We start from the raw sequence: 23,538 nt of genomic DNA, 5'->3' as shown, positions 1-23,538 counted from the left end.
CAACCTCTATAGCACCCAGGAATTAGTGAGGTTTAGCCAATGAGGAAGAGGGCTCAGGGAGGGTAGGCCAATTCAATAAGTGACATTTTTAGCTGGGTAGTGTTGGCATTTGGTCCAGAGGGAATGGCCAGTGCCTTCTGGGCTGTTGGCTTCCCCATGGGGCTGTTGTGAGAAGTTTGTGCTACAACTCGCTGCTAGGGCAAGCAATAAGCAGGAGGGGAAGGAGCGCAGGCAGGGGACACACCCAGGTGTTGTGGCCTGGGTAGTAAGAGGAAGAGCAGACCTGTGGTGTCGCAACAAGAAGCCAGACACATCGCCCAGTGAATCCAGGTAGCAGATCAGTGTGGAATGACCGTTTGCCTATGCCCGCCTTCTGCTATTTAAGTCCTATCCCTAGAGGCAGTCGCACGAGGGCAACAGCAGAGAGCAGAAACGACTTAGGCCATCTGACCATGGCCCAAGGGTCTTGAGGGAGTTAGCCAAAAGCATCAAAATGAAGTGCTTCTCGCCAAGCGAGGAATGAAGCAGGGTCTTGTCAGTCAGAGTGAGCCCGTGGGGTGTTCAGCCTGATGGCCATATGTGAGCTCTTGATGATTATGATAGGATCAGTTTGTGAAGAATCTGCAAAAGGTCCCACGGAGTTTGATCACAGCACCTTAACAGAGTCTCAAGGGGCAAGATAGCCATAGTGCCGCTGCCTGTGTTGGAAGATGTTTGTGCATTGTTAAGAACGTGCAGAATGTGTATATACTTTCAAGTCCACATGTATACACTGATATTGTGCTAATGCCTTGGAAACGCTTTTCCAATTACATGTAGAAGCATGATTGTCTGACCCTTGCTAACTATGCCTCAATTTGGATCTAGTAGACGTATTTTCAAAATGGAGTCTTCCTCCTACACATTTCACTGCTCATTATTTCAGCAGCACTCAGTCAAGCAGAGCCACGTTTGTGCATTTCCCTCTGTGTTATTCTAGTTCAAATTGTTCTAATAGGATCCTAATACTGTATCTTTAAAAATGATCTTCTGCTAATTCACATCACTCCATTCATAGTAATTTGCTGCTGTTCATGTATTTAGTTTGTCCTATCATCTCCATATTACATTGACATATAGTGGGCAGAGTCAATATTCATGTAGAGGGACAGTGCTTAGGTGCTGTAGCAATATGATGTTTTTTTAACTGCTCTGATTTGCTGAAGTTTTGATACTTTTGCTCACACCATGATGAATTGCACTTTCTGCTCCATGGGAAGATTTCCTACCTAAACCCCCGAGTTTGCTGGCGAGCTAGAGCTTTCCTGAAGGCCTCTAGAGATGCTGCCCTTTTCTCTATTCATGTTGCTCCTCATTTGGGACTTTGGATTATTTTGATTAGGCATTTTATTTTGTATGCCCTATTTTAACCCCTTCCATGCTCATGACGGAACGATTCCGTCATGAGCATCGGTTGAGCTGTGCTCATGACGGAACCGTTCCGTCATGGCCCCGCCCGCGCTCGAACCCTTCAGCACCGCGGGGGAATCCGCGCAGCGCTGAAGGGGTTAATAAGCCTTTATGCTGAATATGTATTGCATTTTCTACACTTTCGTTATAAATCTTTGCATTTATTACGCTGATCTAAAACTCCGGTGTTGAGTGGGCCCTTTACTTAACTGTGTTTTGATGTGTTGGGAGTTGCTTCACCTCGGGCACACATTGCCTGCTGAAACTGATATTTAACGCAGTGCATTATTCAGCAATCTGTGGGTGTATTGTTGAGGCAAAATCTTAGGGTGTAAGAATGGTGGGGGACCTCACACTCACGTCTGTATGCAGGAGTCTGGCCCTCAAGTGGGGTAAGCCCCCCAGCGGTGCTGACAGTCACCATCGGAATGCATAAACAGACATGCCCGTCATGCGGTAGGGAGCCGCCAGGCCTCTGCAGCAGCCCCTGGTTGGATACACAGCTTTAACCCTCCTCATTACCTCTTGCCAGCCAGCGCCAATCTGGTGGCCAGAAGGGTAGGGTGAGGAAAGTCAAGGCAGCCCAGCATGCAGCTCTTGGGCTGTGGCAGGTCAGGAGGAGAGGCAGGCCAAATGGATGCAGGTGGGCCAAGTTCCCGGTGCACGCCACCAATCCAGGGGTCAGGACTGTCAAATGTGACAATAAGGCTGCCCCAGTACCGTAGTGCAGGGGCAGCAGGGGCACTGCTGGCAAGGAATGGAGACTGGTCGAACTTCTGCTGCCGAGCCAAGCTCTGCCTGCTGGAGCAAGAACATCAGATAGCAGGGGCGATCCCTGTAGGAAAGCCGCCAAAGCACCGCCACAAGGAGAAGCGGGGAAGCTACCAGTAGCGGCTGCTACCAGACTTGGGTGGTGAGGCGGGGGAGGGCAAATTAACAAAACAAAAAAAATACACTTACTTTAGAACGGCCAGCAGCAGCAGGAAGCACACGGCACACAGGCTCCCTATAGCCAATCACAATGCTGCAATGCAGTGTTGTGATTGGTCTGAGCACCGTGGATCGGCGCTCAGACTGGAACAGGGAGCCTGGTCATGTTCCTGACCAGGCTGTGTAATACAGCCTGGTAGGAACATGTAAAGTGCTCATGAACTGTTTGGTCGGCCTAAGAGGGATTCAAGAGGGATTCTTGGGCCGACCAAACAGTTCATGTGCACTTTGGGAATGCAAACCTCTCCTCCCCTGCTCTGGCCAGCCCTGCCTGGCCCCACACAGGCCACTGACTGCATGCAATCAGAAAACTACAATGACACTAACGATGCGTTACTGTCATTTTAGTTTTCCTTTTTGCAGAGTGGGGCAACGCTCCTCCGCCTTAGCGGAGGAACCGCCACTGGAGGCCACAAAGGTCCTGGCTGAGGTAGGGTGGTAGCCGCTCCACTCAAAGGCCCCAAAGGCCCGCAGCTAAACCCTGCACTGGAGCAGACCAGACTCGTTGTCAAGGAGCAGGGTCCAGCAACCAGGCAGCGACAGGCGACTTACAGGCAGCAACAGCAGTAAGGTTTAAGACCGCCTCCCCGCAGAGTGACAGACTGGGCAGCCCACCCGGAAGCGTGAATAAAGTGTGGCCGCCACCATTCGTGATTAGCCACGCCCCTATATGCGATGACTTCTTGTGACTGTTTCAGTATTTTATTTTGGCATTTATTTTGATTGGATGGCTTAAATGCATGCCTTTTTAAGGTTTAAGTCGAAATATACTATTTTTTTTAACTGTGCAAGTCACGGGAACCGCTGTGCGTTTGGTAACTAAACGGAACACAGGAGACCTATCAACATTTTTAACATTTATCACTAATGACCGCCCTGACTTCGATATGAAAAGTTCGTGTTTTTGACAAATCGGTTGAGGTTAGAGGGAAAGCCTCTACCACAGCAAAGTAGGTTTTGCACACGTCTGGAGAAATCTTTATTCTGGTTAAATGCTGGGTTCAAGCGCACTGCATTTCTTGGTGTGTTATGGTCTGGCCTGGTCGTACGGGGGCTACACTACTATACGCTGTCCTTGTTCCACACTCGCGCGCTGCTTTCCTGAGAGCGCTTCCCCCTTCCACGCTTCCAGTGTTTGCACCCCTGCGGTACCAGGGCTTGTGAGAAGCTCCCGCTGGTGTCGCTTGTGCAAACAGGCCCGTTTGTTGACATAGTTGTTTGCCTTTTGTAGCTCTGCCCTGTCACAGCTTTGAAGCTAATGGTGTGTGTCGGGTCACGGTTAGTGCAACCCGACCGAGACCAGGGCACGGCGCAGAATATAACACAATGAAAGAATGTGCCAGGAGGTTGTATCGGGTCCTTGTGCTCCAGGCCAGTGCTTACCGAGCTGTGTCGAGTCGATTTTTGGCGGGTTGCGAAAGTCAAAGCAATTTCTCCCCGTGTCTGAATGTGTAATGTAAATACGGTGCTATGTAAAGCGCTCCAATACCTTCGGGTCGAGTTCGCGCTATATAAATATGCAAAAAATAACCTAAAGGGGCCTTTAAATTGTGTAGTTATCCGGTCACACTTGCTGCTGCTTCGAAGACAGAGGTCAAAAGTCAGACTGTCTTCTGACGGATTGGTGCTTGTGTATTTTTTAAGCGGGGATTGGTGTTTAAAAAACCCTCACTTTGTAGTCAGGAAAATAAAAATAAAGTGAATTATGGGACAGTCTTGCTGGTGTTCAGGGAGCGTGAAAGGGACGGTTGTAGGATGTCATTTTTTGTAACGCAGAACAAAATATAAATTCACATTCAACAATTAGGAATGCAAAAATTGAGATATTTTTTCTAATTTCGAAGTGTGACAGAAACAAAAGATTTTATTAGGACCAAAACAAATTCAAGATCCTTCACTTGGTGATGAACAAATGATAAATATTCACTGAAATCAGATTTTCACACAGTAAACGTGCATGTCTGTGCAAAGTTTATGGCCATTTCAATGGAAAATGTGCTGTCTGTAAATGACAGTGCGCTACCTACCACGCAATGCCTTAGTTGCACTGAAAAAATCGCCTGCCTCATGTCCAAAGTTTGTTGTCCTAAAAATTGGGTTGTGTTTCTAAAAAGTTTGTGAAACATTGCTTTAAGAGGTTTGGATGTATTTTTCTGTTTACTTGGAAGTGGTTCCGTTTGGGATGCTAATATGAACCAAATGAACAGATATGCCTCTCGGCCGCAGCTGACATGCAACTTCTGTGCAGAAAGCGGCTTTAACAAAGCCCAACAGGTCTGTCTGATAATTAGAAATGCAAGTCGGACCTATCGGCTTTGCCAATGCTTGTTATTTTTTTTGGTGTGGGGGCGTGGGGGGGAGACTATTTGACAGGCCTTGTAGGTGGGGATGTCATAAATAGACCACTTTGGCTGTGATGGGAATCCCAAATTTCCAGGCACTTTTTTACAAACTATAAAAAATAAGATTATGAATTTCATCTCCTTGGCTCTCCCAGGTACTTCGTGCTTCACATGGACTCCTACTCAAAATGACTCCTTTCAGTCCTTCAGAGGTTCTGAGGTTTTATTATGTACTACTAGTTGTGATGATATCAAGTACTATTTACAGAAGGAGTAATAGTGTTACCCACAAAAAAAGTGGTAGCATCTCTTATAGTGCCAGTAGTGGTAGTAGTTTGGGTTGTTAATACCACTACCAGTAATAGTTGTGCTGCCTGTAATGTTAGTTGTAGTAATGCAAATGTTAATACTAATGGCAGTGGCATTGGCTGAGCTGATCATCCTAGTAATAATAGTACTGCTTCTAGTAGTGTCTCATCTACCAGTGGTAGAAATCCTAGTATCAGTGGTAATCTCAGTAGTAGTACTGACAATCTTGCTAGTAACAACAATACTACTAGGAGTGCTATGATGTGGGCAGTAGCACTTCCACTAAATTTGGTAGAAGTTTTCTGATGTATAGAGTAGTAGTAATTCTTATGGTTTTACTATCGATCAAGTAACGCTTTTGTCAGTTCTCAAGATGGCTCAGCGAGGTAAGAGTATCCCTTGGACAGCGGTAGTAAACATGCCCCTCATTAAAGCAATGAAATTGTGAACGTTGAAAACTGCTAGCATTAAATTAAGAGGCATTTTGGGCTACAATCGAAGAAAGCAGTTCAAACCTGATATTCAGTAACATACTCACTCCTGCCCTGCAAACATCTCCTATAGTGTGTACCACAGAGGCATTAACAACAGTGCAGCTATACTGCAAACACTGAATAGGCGCAGCAAAGTTATGGGCATTGCAGCTGTGGTGCAGGTTTTGCCTCCATCAGTTAAACTTTTCTTATAAAGCGCAGCTTATCACCCAGGAGGGTATCCAGGAGCTGGGCTGTGGGTTTCAGTCGAAAAGCTGGGTCTTGAGTCCCTTCCGGAAGTCCACCAATGGGGGAGCTGTTTGAAAGTGGAGGGGAAGGGTGTTCCAGGATTTGGCGGCGAGGTGGGAGAAGGGTCTTCCTCATACATAGAAGAGATACATCAGCGGTAGCTGCAGCACCAGCATGCCTCATAGACACAAGGTACCACTGGGTGCAGCACAAAGCCAACCAAGCCTCTGGGTGGGACCTAGTAGGGTTGTCCTGACCCCAGAAGTTCAGTTGCACAAGTAGGTGGCGGGAACCTACTGTAGGGTCTCTATTCTCTGCTGGTGGGAGGGTGAGAACAAGGGCAAACTCCAGGGTGTACCAGCCAACAAATGTACTTACAGGAGGAAGAATGGGGGCACAAGCCTGTATGGCATGTTGAAGAATGACTCTCAAAGCCCCTTTGCATTCCAGTCACCTCCTTCAAAACTCCTTTACTGGCCACTGGGGTCCCTCGGATGGCTTTGCCCAGATAGGTACGTAAAGGCTTTTCTGAGCCCCTCACGGCACTCAGCCATCTTTAGCTGACTGTTAGGGGGGCTCACAGACTTCAGCCAGAAAGATGTCCCTCAGTCACCTCAGAAATCACTTACCAATCTGAGACACTCTCCTCCAACCCTCAGACTATCCTCCTTCCAGAGCCCTCGCTCGCTTCCTCTCTTAGGCCATCAAACCCAGGCTTCTCGGCCCCAGAATCCCCCCAGACGCTTTCAACCTGTCCTTAACCCGCCATAGGTCAATCTCTCTGGCCACTGAAGCCATTAGGCGCTTCCACCCACTCCAGCAGCTCATTTGTTGGTCTTAAAAATACATGCGACTCCTTAGCAGACCCCACCCCATGCATTGTGCAGCCAGGCACCTCACGTATCTGCAGCCCACAGTGTACCTTTCAGCAAAATCTACACTTTAAGCCTTGCCTTTGGGAAAGCGCCTCACCCCTTTATGACCAACTGTGTGATGCTATGTCCATAAACACGTGTGCCATGTGTTCCTCGTTAAGCTTGGTACTATAGTTTCATAAAGTTGCATTACTGACGTGTTTTCTGCACAGTGCCGCAAGTTTAGGTTTAAATTCTCATAAAATAGCTCAGTGGGTTCTTGCGGCTGGTGCAGGTAACTTGTTTAAATTGCAGCTCACAAGTTCAGATCTTAGGAAGCAGAAGGGAATTGCCCTTTTTCTGTAAAACGTGCATGTTGCCGCTTGGCATCGGGTCGAATCCCTGCGGGGCAGAATCCAAACGGTGTTTCTACAGGCACTGATCAAATGAATGCCTTTGAGTAGGGGACGAATATTTAAAGATGTCAAACCAAGTTGTGCCATTATTACCTTCAGGGCCCGCTTTAGCGTTGGTGACGCCCCGTGCGACAGTCCTTTTTGGCGCCCCCACCCCCATGACCTCCTCCTTGAATTCTCTCCCTACCACCGGACAAAACTGCCCCTTATCTTTCCAATCATAAGTTATTGCTAAACACAGCAGACGCCCTGTGCGGCCGCACCTGTCGTACTGCCCTAAACCGGCCCTGATTACCTTATTGATGCTAATGCATGTGCGTACATACTGCAGTATGTAGCATTGTATATACTTGCTATTTGTAATTTAGAACAAAGGCCTGATTTACCAAAATTCCTCTTTCTCCTTCTAAAGCTAGTGTTAGCATACTATATTTTTTTCGGTTATTTTCAAATCACGTTTCTTTCTACATAGATTTGAAATGATGTCATATGTTGGTTTATCTCTTGACCCACAGGTGTAGTGGCCTTGCAGATTCATCTTGTTTTTGTCGCTGGCCCGAGGTGTGGATGTCCTGCTGAGCTGTCTTTACCAACACCCACTCAGGGGACAAAAGGCATGAATTGGCCGCAATTAAAGAGGGGGTTTGGGACTATTTCCTTTCTTTAACAGATGCAAGGAGCTGCTTCGCAGCATCGAGTGCGCTCTGCAATGGCCCATCTAGTGAAGGAGCACACCCCTCTGGGAACAGCATTCTTTCTGCAGACACCCCTTATATAAATGCTGGAGGTGGGGGCGAAGGGGGGGGGGGATCTCCAACAGTTTTAAGATCACTTCTCTTTGTTTACACCAGTAAATGCACTGGAATGTGCCCTGGGCAGCCGCCATATACAATGGGATCACTGCAGACATCTAAAAAGGGCTTCCCTTTTGCAGGACCTCAAAAAAGGAAAGTTTTGGGAGTGATTTTGCCGATTTTGGACTCTGTTTGAGGCATCACGCCTGAAGTCTGCCATCTTCCCATATCCCTGGGGCACAGTCCTGTCGTGAAAGGACAATTTAACATGTGCAGGACTTGCCGTTCATTGGTGAGAGAGCGAGCGACTGGGCCCTAGTTGGTGCTGCCCGCCCAATGGACTTTTTTCAACAAGTGAACTAAGGGGACCGCGGCGGGAATGAGTTAAGCGGGGAATGAGTTCTGCCATGCTGCGGTGGTAGAGGGGGGCGCTATGGCTGGCATACTTTTTTTTACCAGTTCTCGCATCCTCATTCGTCGTGGTCTGGAATATTGCTGCCCCGAGGATTCTTGCATGAGCAGGGGCGCGTTGCGTGCCCTCACATATGTATTCTTCCGCCCTCACCCGGGCTTTTCTGCATCAGCGTGTTTACAGTTGTAGGTCGCTTTACTGTTTCCTGGAGGGAGACGCGACCACATCCCGGGCATCTGGCGTGCCACATAGCACTGACAGCACAGCCGTCGCCTAGCCAAGGTATGCTGATAGCGCCGCCCTCTTAGATACAGCACGTCAGTGGTTACTGTGAGCAGCGATGGGGACTTGCGCGGATCCACGCTAACTACCGTTTACGGGGTCCCCTGTATCGAAAGCACGTGCCCCTATGTTGAGGGGAAAAGACCGAAGGAAAATGCAAAGCGAGCTATGGAGCTTCTGACCGGAAGTTGTCACGCAATCAGCATGGATTCCTTCAGGCCCCCAGCTAGTCCAAAGCTGGCGTCGGAATTAAATGACCTATGATGCCGCTGGGCGACTCTCGCTCCAAGCCCCAGAAACCTATTATTGAACGTAATCCGCCTCGCATAGACAAGGAGGGCAATCGGCCGACGGGCCTGACGTTTAGGCCCCTTGGTGGGCTGTTTTTTGTGCCCACTGCAAGGAAACAACATCAAAGGCTTTAAAGCCTCTAGATACATCTAAGCACCTTGACGCCACGCACATTCGGTGCAGCAGCCTGGCCTTAGAGAGGCAGAATGACAATGGCTGCTCCCAGCATGAGGCGCGCCCCTCCCTCCAGGTGTGACGGAGCCCCCAGGAGCTGCTGATGTGAAGTCATCAGCACGTGCTTTGCACGGACCTGCAGCAGGGGAGAGGCCTGGAGCAAGTGGTGGCGGCGGCAGGGGGGGGGGGGGGGGGGCTCTTCAATTATCTGTGTCTCCTCCCCTGCATGGAGCAGGCAGGGATACATGAGTATCTGCTCTTATGCTTTGCCTTCCAGAAATCAATTTCTGCAGTCGAGGGCGAGAGGTTGTGGCCGTAACCCACTTTGAAACTGGGGTCTGAGTCCCAGCGTCGGCTCAACATCTGGGCCCCCCAAAAATAATCTGACCGTCTGGAATGTTATCTGGTGCTCATGGAAAGCACTCCAATGTCCCTGGGCCAATTTCGTGCTTAATAAAACTGCTAGTATGTGAGGAAAGTGACACTTTTTTTTCTCTTATTCTTGCATTTACACACTAGCATCATTCCATTTGTCGGAAGTAAGCTGTGATTCTAGTAGCAGGTAAAAGACAAAAAAAAAAAAGATGCACCTTTCACCAGTCTTGGAGCATTGAAGGGTCCCTTTTAAGTGTTGTAAAATAATGGGAATATCTGAAAAGCCTAGGGTAAGTGTTAAAGGCAGTCTAGGTCTGTGACATGTCCTCTTTCCCAACAGACATTAATGAAACCATCCACAGTGAACTAAAGGTAAAAAAAATGTATTTACCACGAGTTCCTAGAAATTTGCATAACTCTGAGCTTCCAGTGTATATTTTTCCATTTGAATGTTAATTTCCAATTAAAATACTAGACCTATAAGCCCCTAAACACTTTAATTACTGCAAATGTTTAACAATATTTAGCTACATGACCCTAACCAAGCAGTGTATCGCAAAAGGTTGCGATCTGCGAATCAGGGTCATGTTTTGGGGCTGCCCGGGCCTAATTGTGACCCCAATCCAACCCTGATCAAAATCGCCACCTAAGGCCTACCACAGTTCTGTATTCAGGCATACTCAGCTGTATGTATGCAACTTACTTGTGTTGCAGGTTGAGGTTGGCGAGCCAAAAAATTAACAGAGCAGAGCCGGGAGTGGAGCCAAGGGTCAGCTCTGGCTCTAAGAGCCCGAGAACGAACAGAGCCCTGGACATGTTTGGCCCGAAAATCTTCGTGTATAAACATGATAATGTGTCTTCAAAATAAAGTGTCTTTTTTCAACTGGCGGGAAGCGTTTTAATTTAGCACATCAGATGATTTCTTTGCATTGAGAAGTATCCACTAAAAGTGAGAGTTTTTAAACATAAACCGAGTATCATTCCTGCCCCCGGCCTGACGGCTATGCTGAAACTGAACCGTGAGGCAAGCCATTTGTCTCCCATATGAAGCCTAGATTCTTAATATAGCCTGCAGTCTAGCACGCTCGTAGATTGCAACAGCGCATGCGTGTGACAAGTCATGCACATTGAAAGCTGTGTCGCAGCTGGTGGAATAGTTGTGTACATTTCCGACATCAGAGATTCAAAGACACCCTAGCTGCATTTTAATGTAATGCAGATTGTTGAGTGTTTGAGTTACCTAAACTTAACCTTAACGACTTTCTCTAACTTGTACGGATGACCCACTAGAACACGTGTGATTTGCAAGATGATTAGAGCAGGGGGCCGACAAGGCGCCGGGATATCTTTCCTTCTTTTTCAGTTAAAATTGTTATTTTCAAACACCCAGAACTGTGGAAATGTGCGAATAAAAAACTGTTCACCACAGTTTTAGAACATCCGAATCCTCGACGTCTCCATAGACACTTAATGAACCTGCTACAGAAATCGGGGTGGAACCTGCAGTTTCAAATCCGGCAGGGCTGATTCCGGTTTTCATCCTTCTATGGGATGTTAAACACACAATATCGAGTCAATTGCATAATAATTCCGCTAATTTACAGCTTGTCAAGGCACTGTGCCTGTTAAAGTAAGCACTATAAAAACACACTTTAGTATAATTTTTAAGTGGGATTTTTTTTTTAGTATTGTATTACAAATTCTCATATTAAGATTTTATGAATGGAGACCGCATCAAAGTGGCACTTTTGCAGAACATCAATTAAAGACAGTGGATGCGAATTACTTGTATCCTGCATGCTGGTAACATGTAATTTAAGAAAACCACTAATCTTTTCAGAGTTTGAAAGATTATAGTTCTCAGACACTATGCGTGAAGAAGTATGCTGGGTTGTTTTTCATTCAGGCTTTGAGGCGGAAACAAAATGCAAGTTATGCCCTTGTTAGCCACTGATGGTGTACCTTCTTAGCTGCGCTCCGTTTTGTGCTCTGTTATGCCCTTGTGAAAGAAGGCAAGATGTATGCACTTTTTGCATCTGTACACACATTTGTGTTTGAAGGAGGAACACTTTAAAAAGTCCATGTACATACACCAACACATCTGCTAATGACATTCACATGCATCATGCCTTCTGCTTCAGGCAGGCAGGCAATTTCTGTTTATGTTAAGTACTAACTGATGTTATCATCCCAACCCAGTAGTATTGTATTGTAATTTCATTTATATAGCGCTTACTACCCCTGACGAGGCATCAAAGAGCTTTTTCGGCAAGTAGCACGCTACTCCGGAACCCAAAAGTATTAGTGGTGAATTAGTATAGTGAAATATGAAATTAATTTGAGGAGTGGATATGTTAATCTGTTATTTGGATTGAGAAGCATAGCGGAGGGATAGAAGAGGGAAAGGTTTGCATTTATATAGAGACTCCTATCCCTATTGAGGTGTTGAAGTGCTTTTTGGCAGGTAGCACACTACTCTGAAACCCAAACTGGATGAGTGGGTGTTGGAAAACGAGGCAGCATCTGTGAGGCCTGCACAAATAACATGACTACATTTGTCCTTCACTGGGAACCAAACACCCAATTGTAGCGCCTGACTCTCAGAGGGTAGCGTTGCAGAGCAGTCTGAGGCTTACTCAAGGGAGGTGGTGTGGGCTAGTAATCGCCATTTGCTGGTGCACACAAATAACACTCAATAATTGATTGTCCAGTCTGTACTTTGCTTTATAAAAGTAAGAGTACATTTATTAAACACACACACTACTCAATACCATGCACCAATTTACAAATATACATAAGCTGTTGGAATTACTTTGTGACATTGCATAACATCTCCACCCCTCCCGCAGGGGGGGGTGGGGTCTAGTACCACCACTCCCATGTATGCACATCAACTTGCCCCCAATGCAGTTAGTTGAACATAACCTGGAGCGAGGGCCCTGCGCACTGGCACCATCCCAGTGGCGACCCACCCCATTACCTCAACCAGCATTAAAAAGGGGTAAACCTGCCTTGGTGACACATGACCCTGACTGAGCATCTCCTACTGACCATAAAGTATGCACCTCTATATCTTAAGGGCTAGCAGTCTGGGGTCCTCACCTAAGCGCAGCAGCAAGAATCCATGTTTACGCACACTTTAGAATGACAGTACTCATTACCTTAGTTGATCACTTGAATGCATTGCAATTACAGCCTCTAAAGGCATCACAGATGAAATCACAGGATTACGCATATACCGCCAGACACCCTAGCAGGACTGTCTGACAACATAACCCCACTTGGCTTATGACATCACCTTACACCAGCACATTACATTAAACCATTGAACTTCAGTCCCTCTGAAAGAAATAACTATTAGTAAATGCAGTTCGGTGCAGTTACACCACTTCACCTCCAGGGGATGCCCTTCGTCGTACACCCTCCGCTGCAGAACATAAGTTCCAGCCCAGAAGATGATAGATGCTGGCTGCGCCCTTGAGGGGTTATTCTTTCAGATGCCCCATGAAACTTATGGGGGGGACGGTTCTCCGTTAGGCTGGGGGAGGCTGAGGTGCTCCTGCAGCCCCCATGCACTGTCTTTCACTCATGAGGGTGACCCCCTCCTCTGGAGGCCACCCGGCGCCACAAACGATGTTCTCACCATGCCTTGCAAGGCATTATGGGGCGCTTAGAGCTCCTTTCCGTGAATATTAGATGAGCGGCTCTCCCGCTGTGCCGGGGAGAGCCGCGTTGGCGATGCTGGCGGCTTCGCCGCTTCTTCTCTCCTCGATGGGGGGCCCGGTCCCACCCGGACCCCCAGGCGCTGCTAGGCGACTCGGGGAGCCCACCCCCGGCCGCTACTTCTGATTTCGGGGGCCCGGTCCCACCCGGGCCCCTCGCACCTTCGCTCTCCTTCTCGGGGTCCCGGTCCCCCCCGGGACCCTCGCCTGCCTCCACGATGGAGGGCAGCCTGGGGAGCCCACCCCCGGCTGCCCCCGCAGGCTCCCCGCCCGGCCAGCACCCTCGCGTGCTGCCGCGGGAGCCGGCACGACTCTTCTCGTCTGCCCGCTCCAGCGGGCAGACACGCAGCCTTCACAACCGAGCGGGTCTTCGGAGGAGTGCAATGACACTTCCCCCCCACACCTCCACCACACTCGGGGCCCGGGGATGGGGTCCCGGGCCCCCGAACATCTTCGGGGGGCGCAACGGCGCTCCCCCAAACCCAGCATCGGTGGGGGCCAGGGTGGGCTCCTGGCCCTCTGCTTCCGGTCACCTTCGTGGGGAGCGCGCCGGCGCTCCCCATCCTCCGTTTTCGGCGGGGGCCAGGGTGGGCTCCTGGCACCCCGCGGGGGTACTTGCACGGGGTGCGCGACGGCGCACCTCGACTTTTCTTCCTTGGGGGGGGGCAGCCCCCGGGACCTGACCCACCCCGGGGGCAGTTGCCAGACCGGCGGCGGAGCCCCACGTGCTTCGTCGTCGGTCCCATCAAAGGTCGTGTACCTTCTGGGGGGCATATCTCAGCCCCCAGGGGTCCGATCTTCTCCATTTTCGCGTCCTCTTGCTCCGGGTGGCGCCCCCCAGCCACTGGGCGCACTCTCCTTCCTCCTCCGGGTCTCCAAGGGGGTGCCTTCTGCAGGGAACGGTCTTCACTGGCTCCCTGCGCCAGCCGTTCGCCTGGCCCTGGGCCCCTCTTCTCCCTGCGCTGGGGCCACTGCTCCTGCGCACCGGTCCTGGGCTTTACGTCTGGTGCTGTTAGGGTCCTGGGGGCAGTCAGGGGGTCTCTCCTTCCAACTGCCCATTGCGCCAGGCTCCAGCACCTTCTGCCTCTGCCGACCACACCCCAGAGAGAGCTTCTCTTCCTGTGCAAGCACTTTTTAAAAGTTGAGTAGGGGGCTGGCAGGAAGTCCCTGTTGGTCCTATCAAACAGCGACACATCACTTTCCTGCTCCTGCTCCCTCCTTCTTGTCCAGCCTCTGTGTTTGTGAAAAATGGCGTTGTCCAGTGTCTCTGGCCACATGGCCTCTGAAACCCAACTCCTTCCATGCTACCTTCCCTCCTTGGTGCAGCCCGGTGCCTGGCATCCAGCGACAGCAGTTGATGCATTGGCCTGCAGCCCCTCCCATCTTCCTTTCGTGGAGAGGAGACTCTAGCTCGTGGAAGAAAGGTTATCAATCCATCCAGCTGAGGTCAGCCCTCAGCCTGGGTCTGGTCCTGGCTGGCTCAGAGGAATATGACAGTTCTGGATGACCCAAATGCAGTACAAATATGACTTTGGACTCTGCAGAATACTTCTTTTCACATATGCTACAGTGGACTTAAGTGCGTGTCTGGACTCTGTAGGCCTAATTAAAGTTAAACTAGCCCCTGGCTCCACATTCCCATAGGGGAATAAGGAAGTGAAAACACAGTAAAACACACTGACTTTCCCTGGCATGTCTCGTCCATCCTGAGTTCACTGTGGGTGAGTCCCAACTTATGAGGCTCCCCCACAGTAAAAGCTCCACAATAAGGTGCTCAAAAAGCGAAAAATCCGGGCGGCCCATGGTGTCAGAACCACCTTCTAACAGTGGGGAATTAGTATAGGGAAATATGAAATAAATTTGAGCGGTGTGATACTGCGCTGGCACTTTGTAGAAAAATATAGGACACAGGCTGTAATCCAGCAACCTTCATTAAGCATGAGGCTCGAACAGTTGCAGTTACTTTTATAAGAGATACAGCACCCAACTAGCTTACTTACCATATGCACTCATGCTGTCCTGACTTCCATATGCTGCACTGTATCTTCTAGTTAATGGTTGGTTATTCGGACTTCCATAACTGGTCTTAAGAATGTGAAACCCCGAAACCAGTCCCAGAATGCTTGTTTCCGGTCCAGGGAGGACATGGCCTGGCAGTTAGGGACGGACTGTTCCCATTGGGCACAGGGTCAAGACTGATTTGAATATGGCTGGGTCCAAACTGGAGTGATGTAGTGAGCAAAAAAAGGATGGATTAAACCCAAATCTGAGACAGGGGGTGATCGTTTGCATTGTTCAGCATTCTGTCCATCAGCAGGTCTTTTTTTCTTCAGAGTGTAAAAGGTCAGCTTGACAAATGGAGATAGCAACATGTTACACATTACATTTTAACAATCTCAGCAGCATGTGCTTAAACCATGAATCAAATTTATCAGTAAACATATCTCTTTTGAGATACTGGCCTTATTCTCGTTGACTCAGGCAGCATGTCAGGTTAGTTTGCAGTAGCCCTTGCAATATCAACTGCTGCCAGGCGCAACTCTACACTAATCGCTGTATAATCGTTAGGTTTGGAAACATAGATGTCATTTAGGGCTCCCCAGATGTCGCAGCTACGACCCCTGGCTTGCCAATTGCTTCCCCTGGTTCTGCCTTTGTGACCCCTGGTCTCAATGGTGGCAAAATCAGTGCCAGGAACACAGTGGCAGGTCGTCGTTATGGACATCGGTTTGGGCTCGCCACTGTTCTGTGTCAACTTTTTATTACACAAATAGTGAATAATAATACATTATTCACTATTAGTGTAATAAAACATAGAACACAGTTATCTGGGATATGACCTTCCCTGGCAGCTCAAATATGAAAAAACCCACTTTCTAATGGTGTGTGTGTTTGTTTGTGTGTGTGTGTTTTTGTGTGTGTTTTTGTGTGTGTTTGTGTGTTTGTGAGTGTGTGTTTCCGCGAGAGAGAGAGTATGTGTTAGCATGTGTTTTTGGGTGAAAGTGAAGGTCAAAGGGTGTGTGATGTTACTTCCGCTAACCCTGGCATTTTGGTGAACTGACATCCATGTTTAGAAATCTAGCAATAGCTGAGAAATCGGAGCTGTACTCTGGTTGTACCAACCAAGCAGGGCGTTATTCACATTTAAAAAATAAATTGAAGCTAAAGTTTGCATCTATCATTCCCATTCCTGTTGCGTATTTCAGGTTATATGCAGCAATTTGTTAAATCCACCTTGCAAGAAATAATTATTTCACCCTCTCAAAAACCCCAGGTTTCTCCCATCCTTAAAAGCATTCAAAATCCAATGGAACTTAATGATTACTGACTGATTGCTAGGAACCAACAAGATCTCAACAATCCTAGACATATGGCTCTCCTGTGTTCTCTTGATGTTTGTTGCTTCCTTTACCCAGTTGCCTGGAAGTCTGCCGAGGCGCAGTACATAGATTACTGAGATTAGCCTATAAATGTCTGCGTTTACATATACTTATACCAGAATTAAATATACTACTCAGAGCATATGTAATTTCAGGCATTGAAAGTAGTACTGAAAACATCAGCAACCTTTGCCATGGTTGACCATGATTTGCAAAGAAGCAGGGTCTGTTGGTTTTGTGGACTAACGCGTCCACTGTAGGGGCAGGTGTTCTACCTCATAGTCACAAGTTCAAATCCTGGCAAGTTCACTCAGCCATTCATCCTACTGAGTTCGATAAAATATGTACCATTATCAGTACCATTGGGTTGGATAACAATAAACATCTGTTATTCAGCGCCAATATAGCCTTGGTGTGAACGTGTGCTTTACAAATACATATATCATGTTGTGTTAAATGCCAATTGTGGGGAGACCTGGCTGATTTAGGATCTTTCTTGCCGATCAAAAACCACAGGATTGTCGGCTAAAGCCGCAGAGGGGTTGATATCTGACGCTCACTGGTGACTCAATGCTCAGATGCTGCATAATCACTTAGTAGCAGCTCTCACCAATGTAGAGGTTCATGAAGACTGCTCTAACTGTGTGATCAGCGCACCCGGAATGGAAAGTTATTTTTAGGTCAAAGCCTACCAGACAACACAGCTGTCCGGTTTGCTAAAGACATCTTGGGGAGATTCGGAAAGCTTCCCTGGGAATTCATTCCGCCCATTGCTTACCGTTGGCTTTGTGGTTTGTAACTCCCATTTGCTTGCTTTCTGTTTGCTAGTTTTATTTGTTTGAGGCTGTCCACCTTGAGTTTGTCCCTCCTGTGGAGCATACCCTGTTTATTGTATTTGTTTATTGTATTTTTCCACAGTACTCGCATTCTGTAAAGAGGCCTTTAAATCTTGTTCTTATCTTGTCACATTTGCTGTGCATTCAAAGAAATCACATTTTAGGCTTGTTCTCTGAGGGAGCTTGGTGTTTGCTTCAAAGTGAGAGGAATTATGTGACCATCTTGCTGTGAAAGGAATGGAATTTCCCTAGCACACAACAGGACTTAAATGTCTGTAAATTAACTCTACAGATATTTCCGAATATATCAGAATTAGGAAAGCACAGATGACATTTTTTTTTGTAATTCTGAAGTGTGGAGGAAACAAATATTTTAATATGATCTAAACAAACCAAAACACTAGGTGATGCATTTTGCATACATTTAGCAGTCAAACTGTATGTCTTTGGAAATGTAATGATCATTTAAATCGAAAATGTGTTGTCTGGAATGGCAGTGGGCTACCACACCATGCATACTCCACTTCACTCTGCACCACACTACACCTCTGCACTCTATTCTACATCACTCTGTAAGAACGGCTACGCTGTGGAACATGATGCCCAATTCCCTGCGTCAGATAAGGGCGGAATTACCTTTTAGGAAGGCCCTTACATGTACCGTCTAACACTATAGGCTTTGCCTCACGCCCCCCTCCCCTCACTGGATGGATGCTAGCGCCGGGACACCGTCGGAGGTAGCTGTAGCGCTTTACAAATGTTAATAATAATAATAATCACTCCACTCCACTCCACACCACACTACTCCGGCCACTCAACTCAACTCTGCACCACTCCAGTGGTGTCTGCCTTTCATCATAACCATGGCCACTGGAATTATGTGATTCTGTGGACACAGCTTATTTTTTTTGCATAGTTATGGATTTGATGTAGTTGCGTCGTAATCCATCATCTGCTGCAAAATATTCAGATTTCTAACCAAAAAAATGTTTCTAGCAGAAACGGATCAAAAGTTACTAAAACCGTTGTGACGTGTTTGCCCACAGTGAGGTTAACTGGTCGTAGTTCAGTTGCTAATTTCTGTTTTTGGGTGTTATACTGGTACTAATCAAATCAATAAATCGGGCATTTAAAGAGTGTAGTAAATCACCCATTAGGGTCTTGAGGCACTTGTGGTAGCTGCATGGTCGTATCTCATTTGAACATCCAGGTCTTGAGTTCTCTCCTGAATTGCTGGAGCGATGGGGTGGTCCTTAGGTGTAGGGGAAGGGCATTCCATGTCTTGGCTGCCAGGTGCACGAAGGAGTGCCCGCTGTTAGTTCGGCGAATCTGGGGGGGGGGGGGGGGGGAAGGGGAGGGTGTCTGGTATCTGTGAAGAAGCAGGAGGCAGACTGGAGATGGCTGGTTGGTTGGTGGAAGGTCAGTCTTTTGTTGAGGTATGCTGGTCCTTCGTTATGCAGGGTTTTGTAGGTCAGCATCTTGAACTGGCATCTCTTCTGTATCGGGAGCCAGTGTAGTTACCTGAGGTGGTGTGTGATGTTGGTCCCTCTTGGCAGGTCGAGGATGAGTCTTGCTGCTGCGTTCTGTATTGTCTGAAGTCTCTTCAGGATGCATGCTGTGATTCCTGTATAAAGTGTTTTTCTGTAGTCTAGCCTGCTGCTGACGAGGGCTGATGTGAAGGTCCCTCTGGTGTTGACTGGGAGTCTCCTAAAAATCTTTCGAAACATGCGGAGAGAGAAATCTTTGCTCAGGTTGTATTATCGTGTGTAAAATGTACAAAAAGTTTAGTAATACTATCAAAAAATGTGCCACATTATATAGGATATTTTTTCTTTCTTGCAGCATAATTTAGTCAACCCTGCTGCATAATTTGGTGCCCCCCGCAGCACAATTCCAGCGACCCTTATCACACTTTGAAATCCGTCCACCTATCCCGCTGTAGCAGGCGGTGTATTTGAGGAGTGGCCATGCGGAGCTGTTGGCATAGGGGTTTTGGGAGGGTGGAATAAAAAAAGTAATAAAAAAAAGTACCCGCAGCCAGCCGTGTTGTGCTGTTCTGCTCTTCTTCAGGTAGCATAGGCTCTAAGCATAATCCTGAAGCTGCTCTCACATATGAGAGCAGCTTCAGGATTGGCCTCAGTGCACTTGATTGGCGCTCCAGGACAGACTGGAAGTCTGTGCCTGCTCTCTCCAACCCAGCTGCGTTGCTGGGTTGGAGAGAGAGCCTCAAACAGCTGGCCAACCCATCATGTGCAGTCAAGGGAGTGCACCTACCACTCCCCTCATTGCTTGCCACACCCCCCATGCCTGCCCCCAAGACTCGTCAGGAAAGGGAAAATAAAACAAGTGTTTATCATCGCTGCTCTCCACCTCTATTCATTCGTGAAGACCACTTTCCAGTGTATTTGTTCTCCAACCCCATCTCTGACTTAATGCCATTTGCTTAGTACATGTATATCATTGATAAAATGTCTTACATATTAATGTTCATTATGCTCAGGACATAAGTTATGGAGGAACGCCACATGCCTGTAGTCCTTTGCCCATAATTTCCTTACAGTGTCACTCACTTCTGTTAGAACTACAATGAGAAAAAGAAACTTCAAAATATGCTGCTCTGGACTTCAGAGATACTGCCTTTTTATTTAGACACCATTGCTGGTCTAATATATCAGCCCATCATTGTTGCCCGTATTTTTAGGTCTCGCCTGAGCCAGCGCATGCGCTGCACTGGCGAGACATTTAGTAGCTGCTTTAAAAGAGCGACCTTGCCGGCCACCAGCTTGCTATCACACGCACAAGCGCGTGCGACGTGCACAGCACTTTTTCCCTTCGCGAGCGCACACCACTTGCGTCACCACTCACGTTTTTTTAAAATTTCATTTTTGCGCGCGCCCACAACTCCCGGTCACGGCCAATGCTTGCACTTTTTCCTGCGTGCTGAGCACAGAGAGCGTCATCGCGATCACTTTCGCTTTCACCGTGACCGCGATGACATTCGCGGTTGCGTGGCGTTACTTTTACGGCTGCGCGGACAATGCTTGTTTTGACCAGTTTCTAAGATTAAGGGATGAGGATTGTCGGTTTATTGCATGCCCTGGTTTGTGTTACTGGGGCGTACAACTTTTTCCCAGAGCCCTGTCCAGTGGATGTATAGTTTTACCTTTTCTCGTGTTTAAAGTACGTTTATTTAAGGGGATGTTAACCTCGTGTTTTTTACGGTATAAATGCCCTCGTTTTTGTAGTATAACAATTTCTTCGTTTTTATGCAACCCGTGCACAGCGTTCTTGCGTGGTAGTACTCTATTTAACTTGTACTACGCGTACCCACATTAGTTGTGGCTCTTGGATTGCAGCATTCACCAGGGCACTGATGCAACTTGCCTACGTAACTGGCATACTCAAGAGTAAAAGGTGTAGTCATTCCTATATTTAATCGGCCTCCCTGAGGTGTAGTCATTATTCCTGTATCTAATCGGCCTCACTTTTGCTCCCTCCGTGTGCTGGCCATCAAGTTTCTTTTTGGTTTTGGAAAAAAATGGTAAAGCGCTTGAAGCTACGTGATGGGTTTTAAAGCTCGATCGCTACTTTTTTTCCCGGCAGGCGTCTCTCGTGCCTTTCTTGTTTATTATTGTTTTTTGAAGGGGATCAGCAGTGCCACGGGCTGCAGGGGAGGGACGAGTACTTGAAGCCGAAGGAAGGATGAAACAGCTGCAGGAGAAGGACAGCGAGCAGCTCTGTGTAAAGGGAACATGCCTATGTGTGGTGTGCCGAGTGTGGGCTCCCCAATGCACGTTCAGTGCAATCTACAGCAATCTCCAAAATGCAATTTTAGCATCCGCACAGGGAAAGCAGCCAGGACCAAGCAACAGCACGGTCACCTATTTAAACAAGCATTGACATAGCCACTAGGTCTTGCCTTTGGGACCTTATAAGTGTTTAGCCATGCAACAGTTAATGTTGCAGTAAGGCTATTGTGCTACATAACTAAATACTTATAAGGTCCCAAAAGCGAGACCTATTGGCTATGCCAATGCTTGTAAATGAAAAGCTGACTCTATACTGACAAAAGAACCTTATTTAGAGTTTGGTGCACCAAAAAGAGGCAGATTGTCCCGTCTACAGGTTTTAGAGTGCTGTTGACATCACTGCACTCTTAATAAGGTGGACAAGACATCCACACATTTTTGGCTGTTGTCCCGCATCCGCCCACTTCTAAATAAAGCCTAGAGTCTTTAAGCAATTAGGGTGTCAAATTGTAATTCGTTCTGGGCAAGAAAATCACATACGAATTTGCCATTCCAGGTGAAACGCCCCATATAAATAAGTCACCAACTTCTGGCACGAGGTTCACTCATTAGGGCTCGGCTCTTCAGAGGAGTTTAGAGTAGTAAAACCTGGTGCAAGGCACCCAATTTCTGAACATTAAGATGGAGGAAAATCACTTGAGTTTAACTGTGTATTACAGGAACTTTCCGATCTCTCATAGGCGTAGATATCCTGGCTTCCCTTCTGTCAGTGACTGAAAGTACAATATTTGCAATAGTTTCCCCTAGTCACTCTTACACGGAAAATGTGAATCACTATACATTTATAAATAAGATGTTGACCTTTGGATCAGTGCAAAATATAGTTAATAATCTGCTTCACGAATCCACATATGATTGAGAAGCTATCATCTAAAGTTGGGTTGTGGTGTGGTGTTTATCCAACTTGACGACTTAATTTTTTGTGTTTAAATTAAAAAACTCTGCTTCACGAATCCACATATGATTGAGATGCTATCCTCTAAAGTTGGGTTGTGGTGTGGTGTTTATCCAACTTGACGGCTTAATTTTTTGTGTTTAAATTAAAAAACACTGTATTTTGGGCAGTATTTAAATCCGTTGATAAGAAAAAAATGCTTCTCTGTTAGCGAGTCGGATGAGTTTGCATTTTACTTCTTCACTTCCTTTAAATCGTGCTAAAAAACATGTTCCTAACTTTATGACTATTGAGTGCCTGAGAACGATTTTTGCATATCATTTACCACAAATGTTATTTGTATACCCTTCCAGGTGCAGGAATCTGGCCTGCTGGACATCATTGCTCCCGTGGAACGGAAAAGACAAGAGGTAACCATTGTGTGATCTTCCAAAATGTTTCAACTTGTGTATCCAGCTGTTCCTCTGAACTGGAGGATAGTCAGAACAAAACGAATTTGGCAATAATCAAACAAAAGCTTACTTAGCAGCCCCAAACAGTAGATTTATTTGAAAGATGGTTATGCTAGGTTTGCCTAGTTTCAAATTTTCATGAGCTTGGTAGCATTGTCCAACCCACCCACTACAATGTTGCTGCATTTTCTTTAACATCCGGTGAGAGTGTACTTTTTAGGTCTCGTCTAGGCAGCACTTGCGCTGTCTCTTCGTGACATGCTATATTCAGGATATGTGCATAAAGCTCTGTCCACTTCCCACCCACCTTTTTAGTTGGTTCGTGTCCCTGTCTTTTTGTAAATGGTGGCTTTTCATTGGTCATTAGGCTTTGTAGTCCCTCCTTAGAACCGCCCTGTCTCTTTTTGTAACCTCCCATGAGGACACCCCCCTATTACTTGTGTTGTTACGTCCTAGGTTTTAATTACAGCCTCAAGGCACTATTTTCTTGAAGGCCTTCAGACAGGACACTAACTTGGTCATTCCCAAAGTTGTCAGTGACTACTTTACTCACTAGCACATCTCACATTTATATTAGACCTTCTATATATTTCCCTTCATCAGCTCCACATAGAGTACAACCTAATCCAGAATTAATGTAATAATTGGTTTCACATTTCAAAGCTATTACTTGTATATATGGACATAGCTATTTGAATGTCCTTGTGGTACTGTCTTGCATGCAATGCCCATCCTTGTGGTACTGCACCCTTTCCTTAAGATCTAATATAGACATTCCATTACCCAGTGGCTGAAGGAACGTGCTCCAGCATTACTCCCTTCATTACTGGAATTTCTGTTCTTATTGCTTAGGCTACAAAAGCTTAAATAAAATGCTCACAAATGCTCGTGCTTGTTCCTAAAGCCACTGGGTAATGGAATTCCATTATTATGTCTTAAGGAAAGGGCGCAGTACCACAGACGGTTACTAGGTGTCCCACTAACAGACTGTGACAGTGCACTCTTTCCTTAAGACCTAATATTTAAATTCCATT

At 47.0% G+C, this 23,538-nt stretch overlaps 1 protein-coding gene across 3 annotated transcripts in view; it reads left to right on the top strand.

The window, feature by feature from the left end:
- The window catches only part of ARHGEF16 (Rho guanine nucleotide exchange factor 16), a 267,432-nt gene that overhangs the window by 122,075 nt on the left and 121,819 nt on the right, over window positions 1–23,538 (top strand). For all 3 annotated transcript variants that reach the window (XM_085609144.1, XM_085609149.1, XM_085609136.1), the window contains exon 5: window positions 22,406–22,462. In XM_085609144.1, coding sequence (XP_085465270.1) covers window positions 22,406–22,462 — 57 coding nt within the window. The remainder of the gene's footprint in view (window positions 1–22,405; window positions 22,463–23,538) is intronic.

This window comes from Triturus cristatus, chromosome 1_2 (assembly GCF_964204655.1).
Source record: "Triturus cristatus chromosome 1_2, aTriCri1.1, whole genome shotgun sequence".
Classification (NCBI taxonomy): domain Eukaryota; kingdom Metazoa; phylum Chordata; class Amphibia; order Caudata; family Salamandridae; genus Triturus; species Triturus cristatus.
Note: the sequence above shows the minus strand (reverse complement) of the source record. Positions and strands in the feature narration are given on the sequence as shown.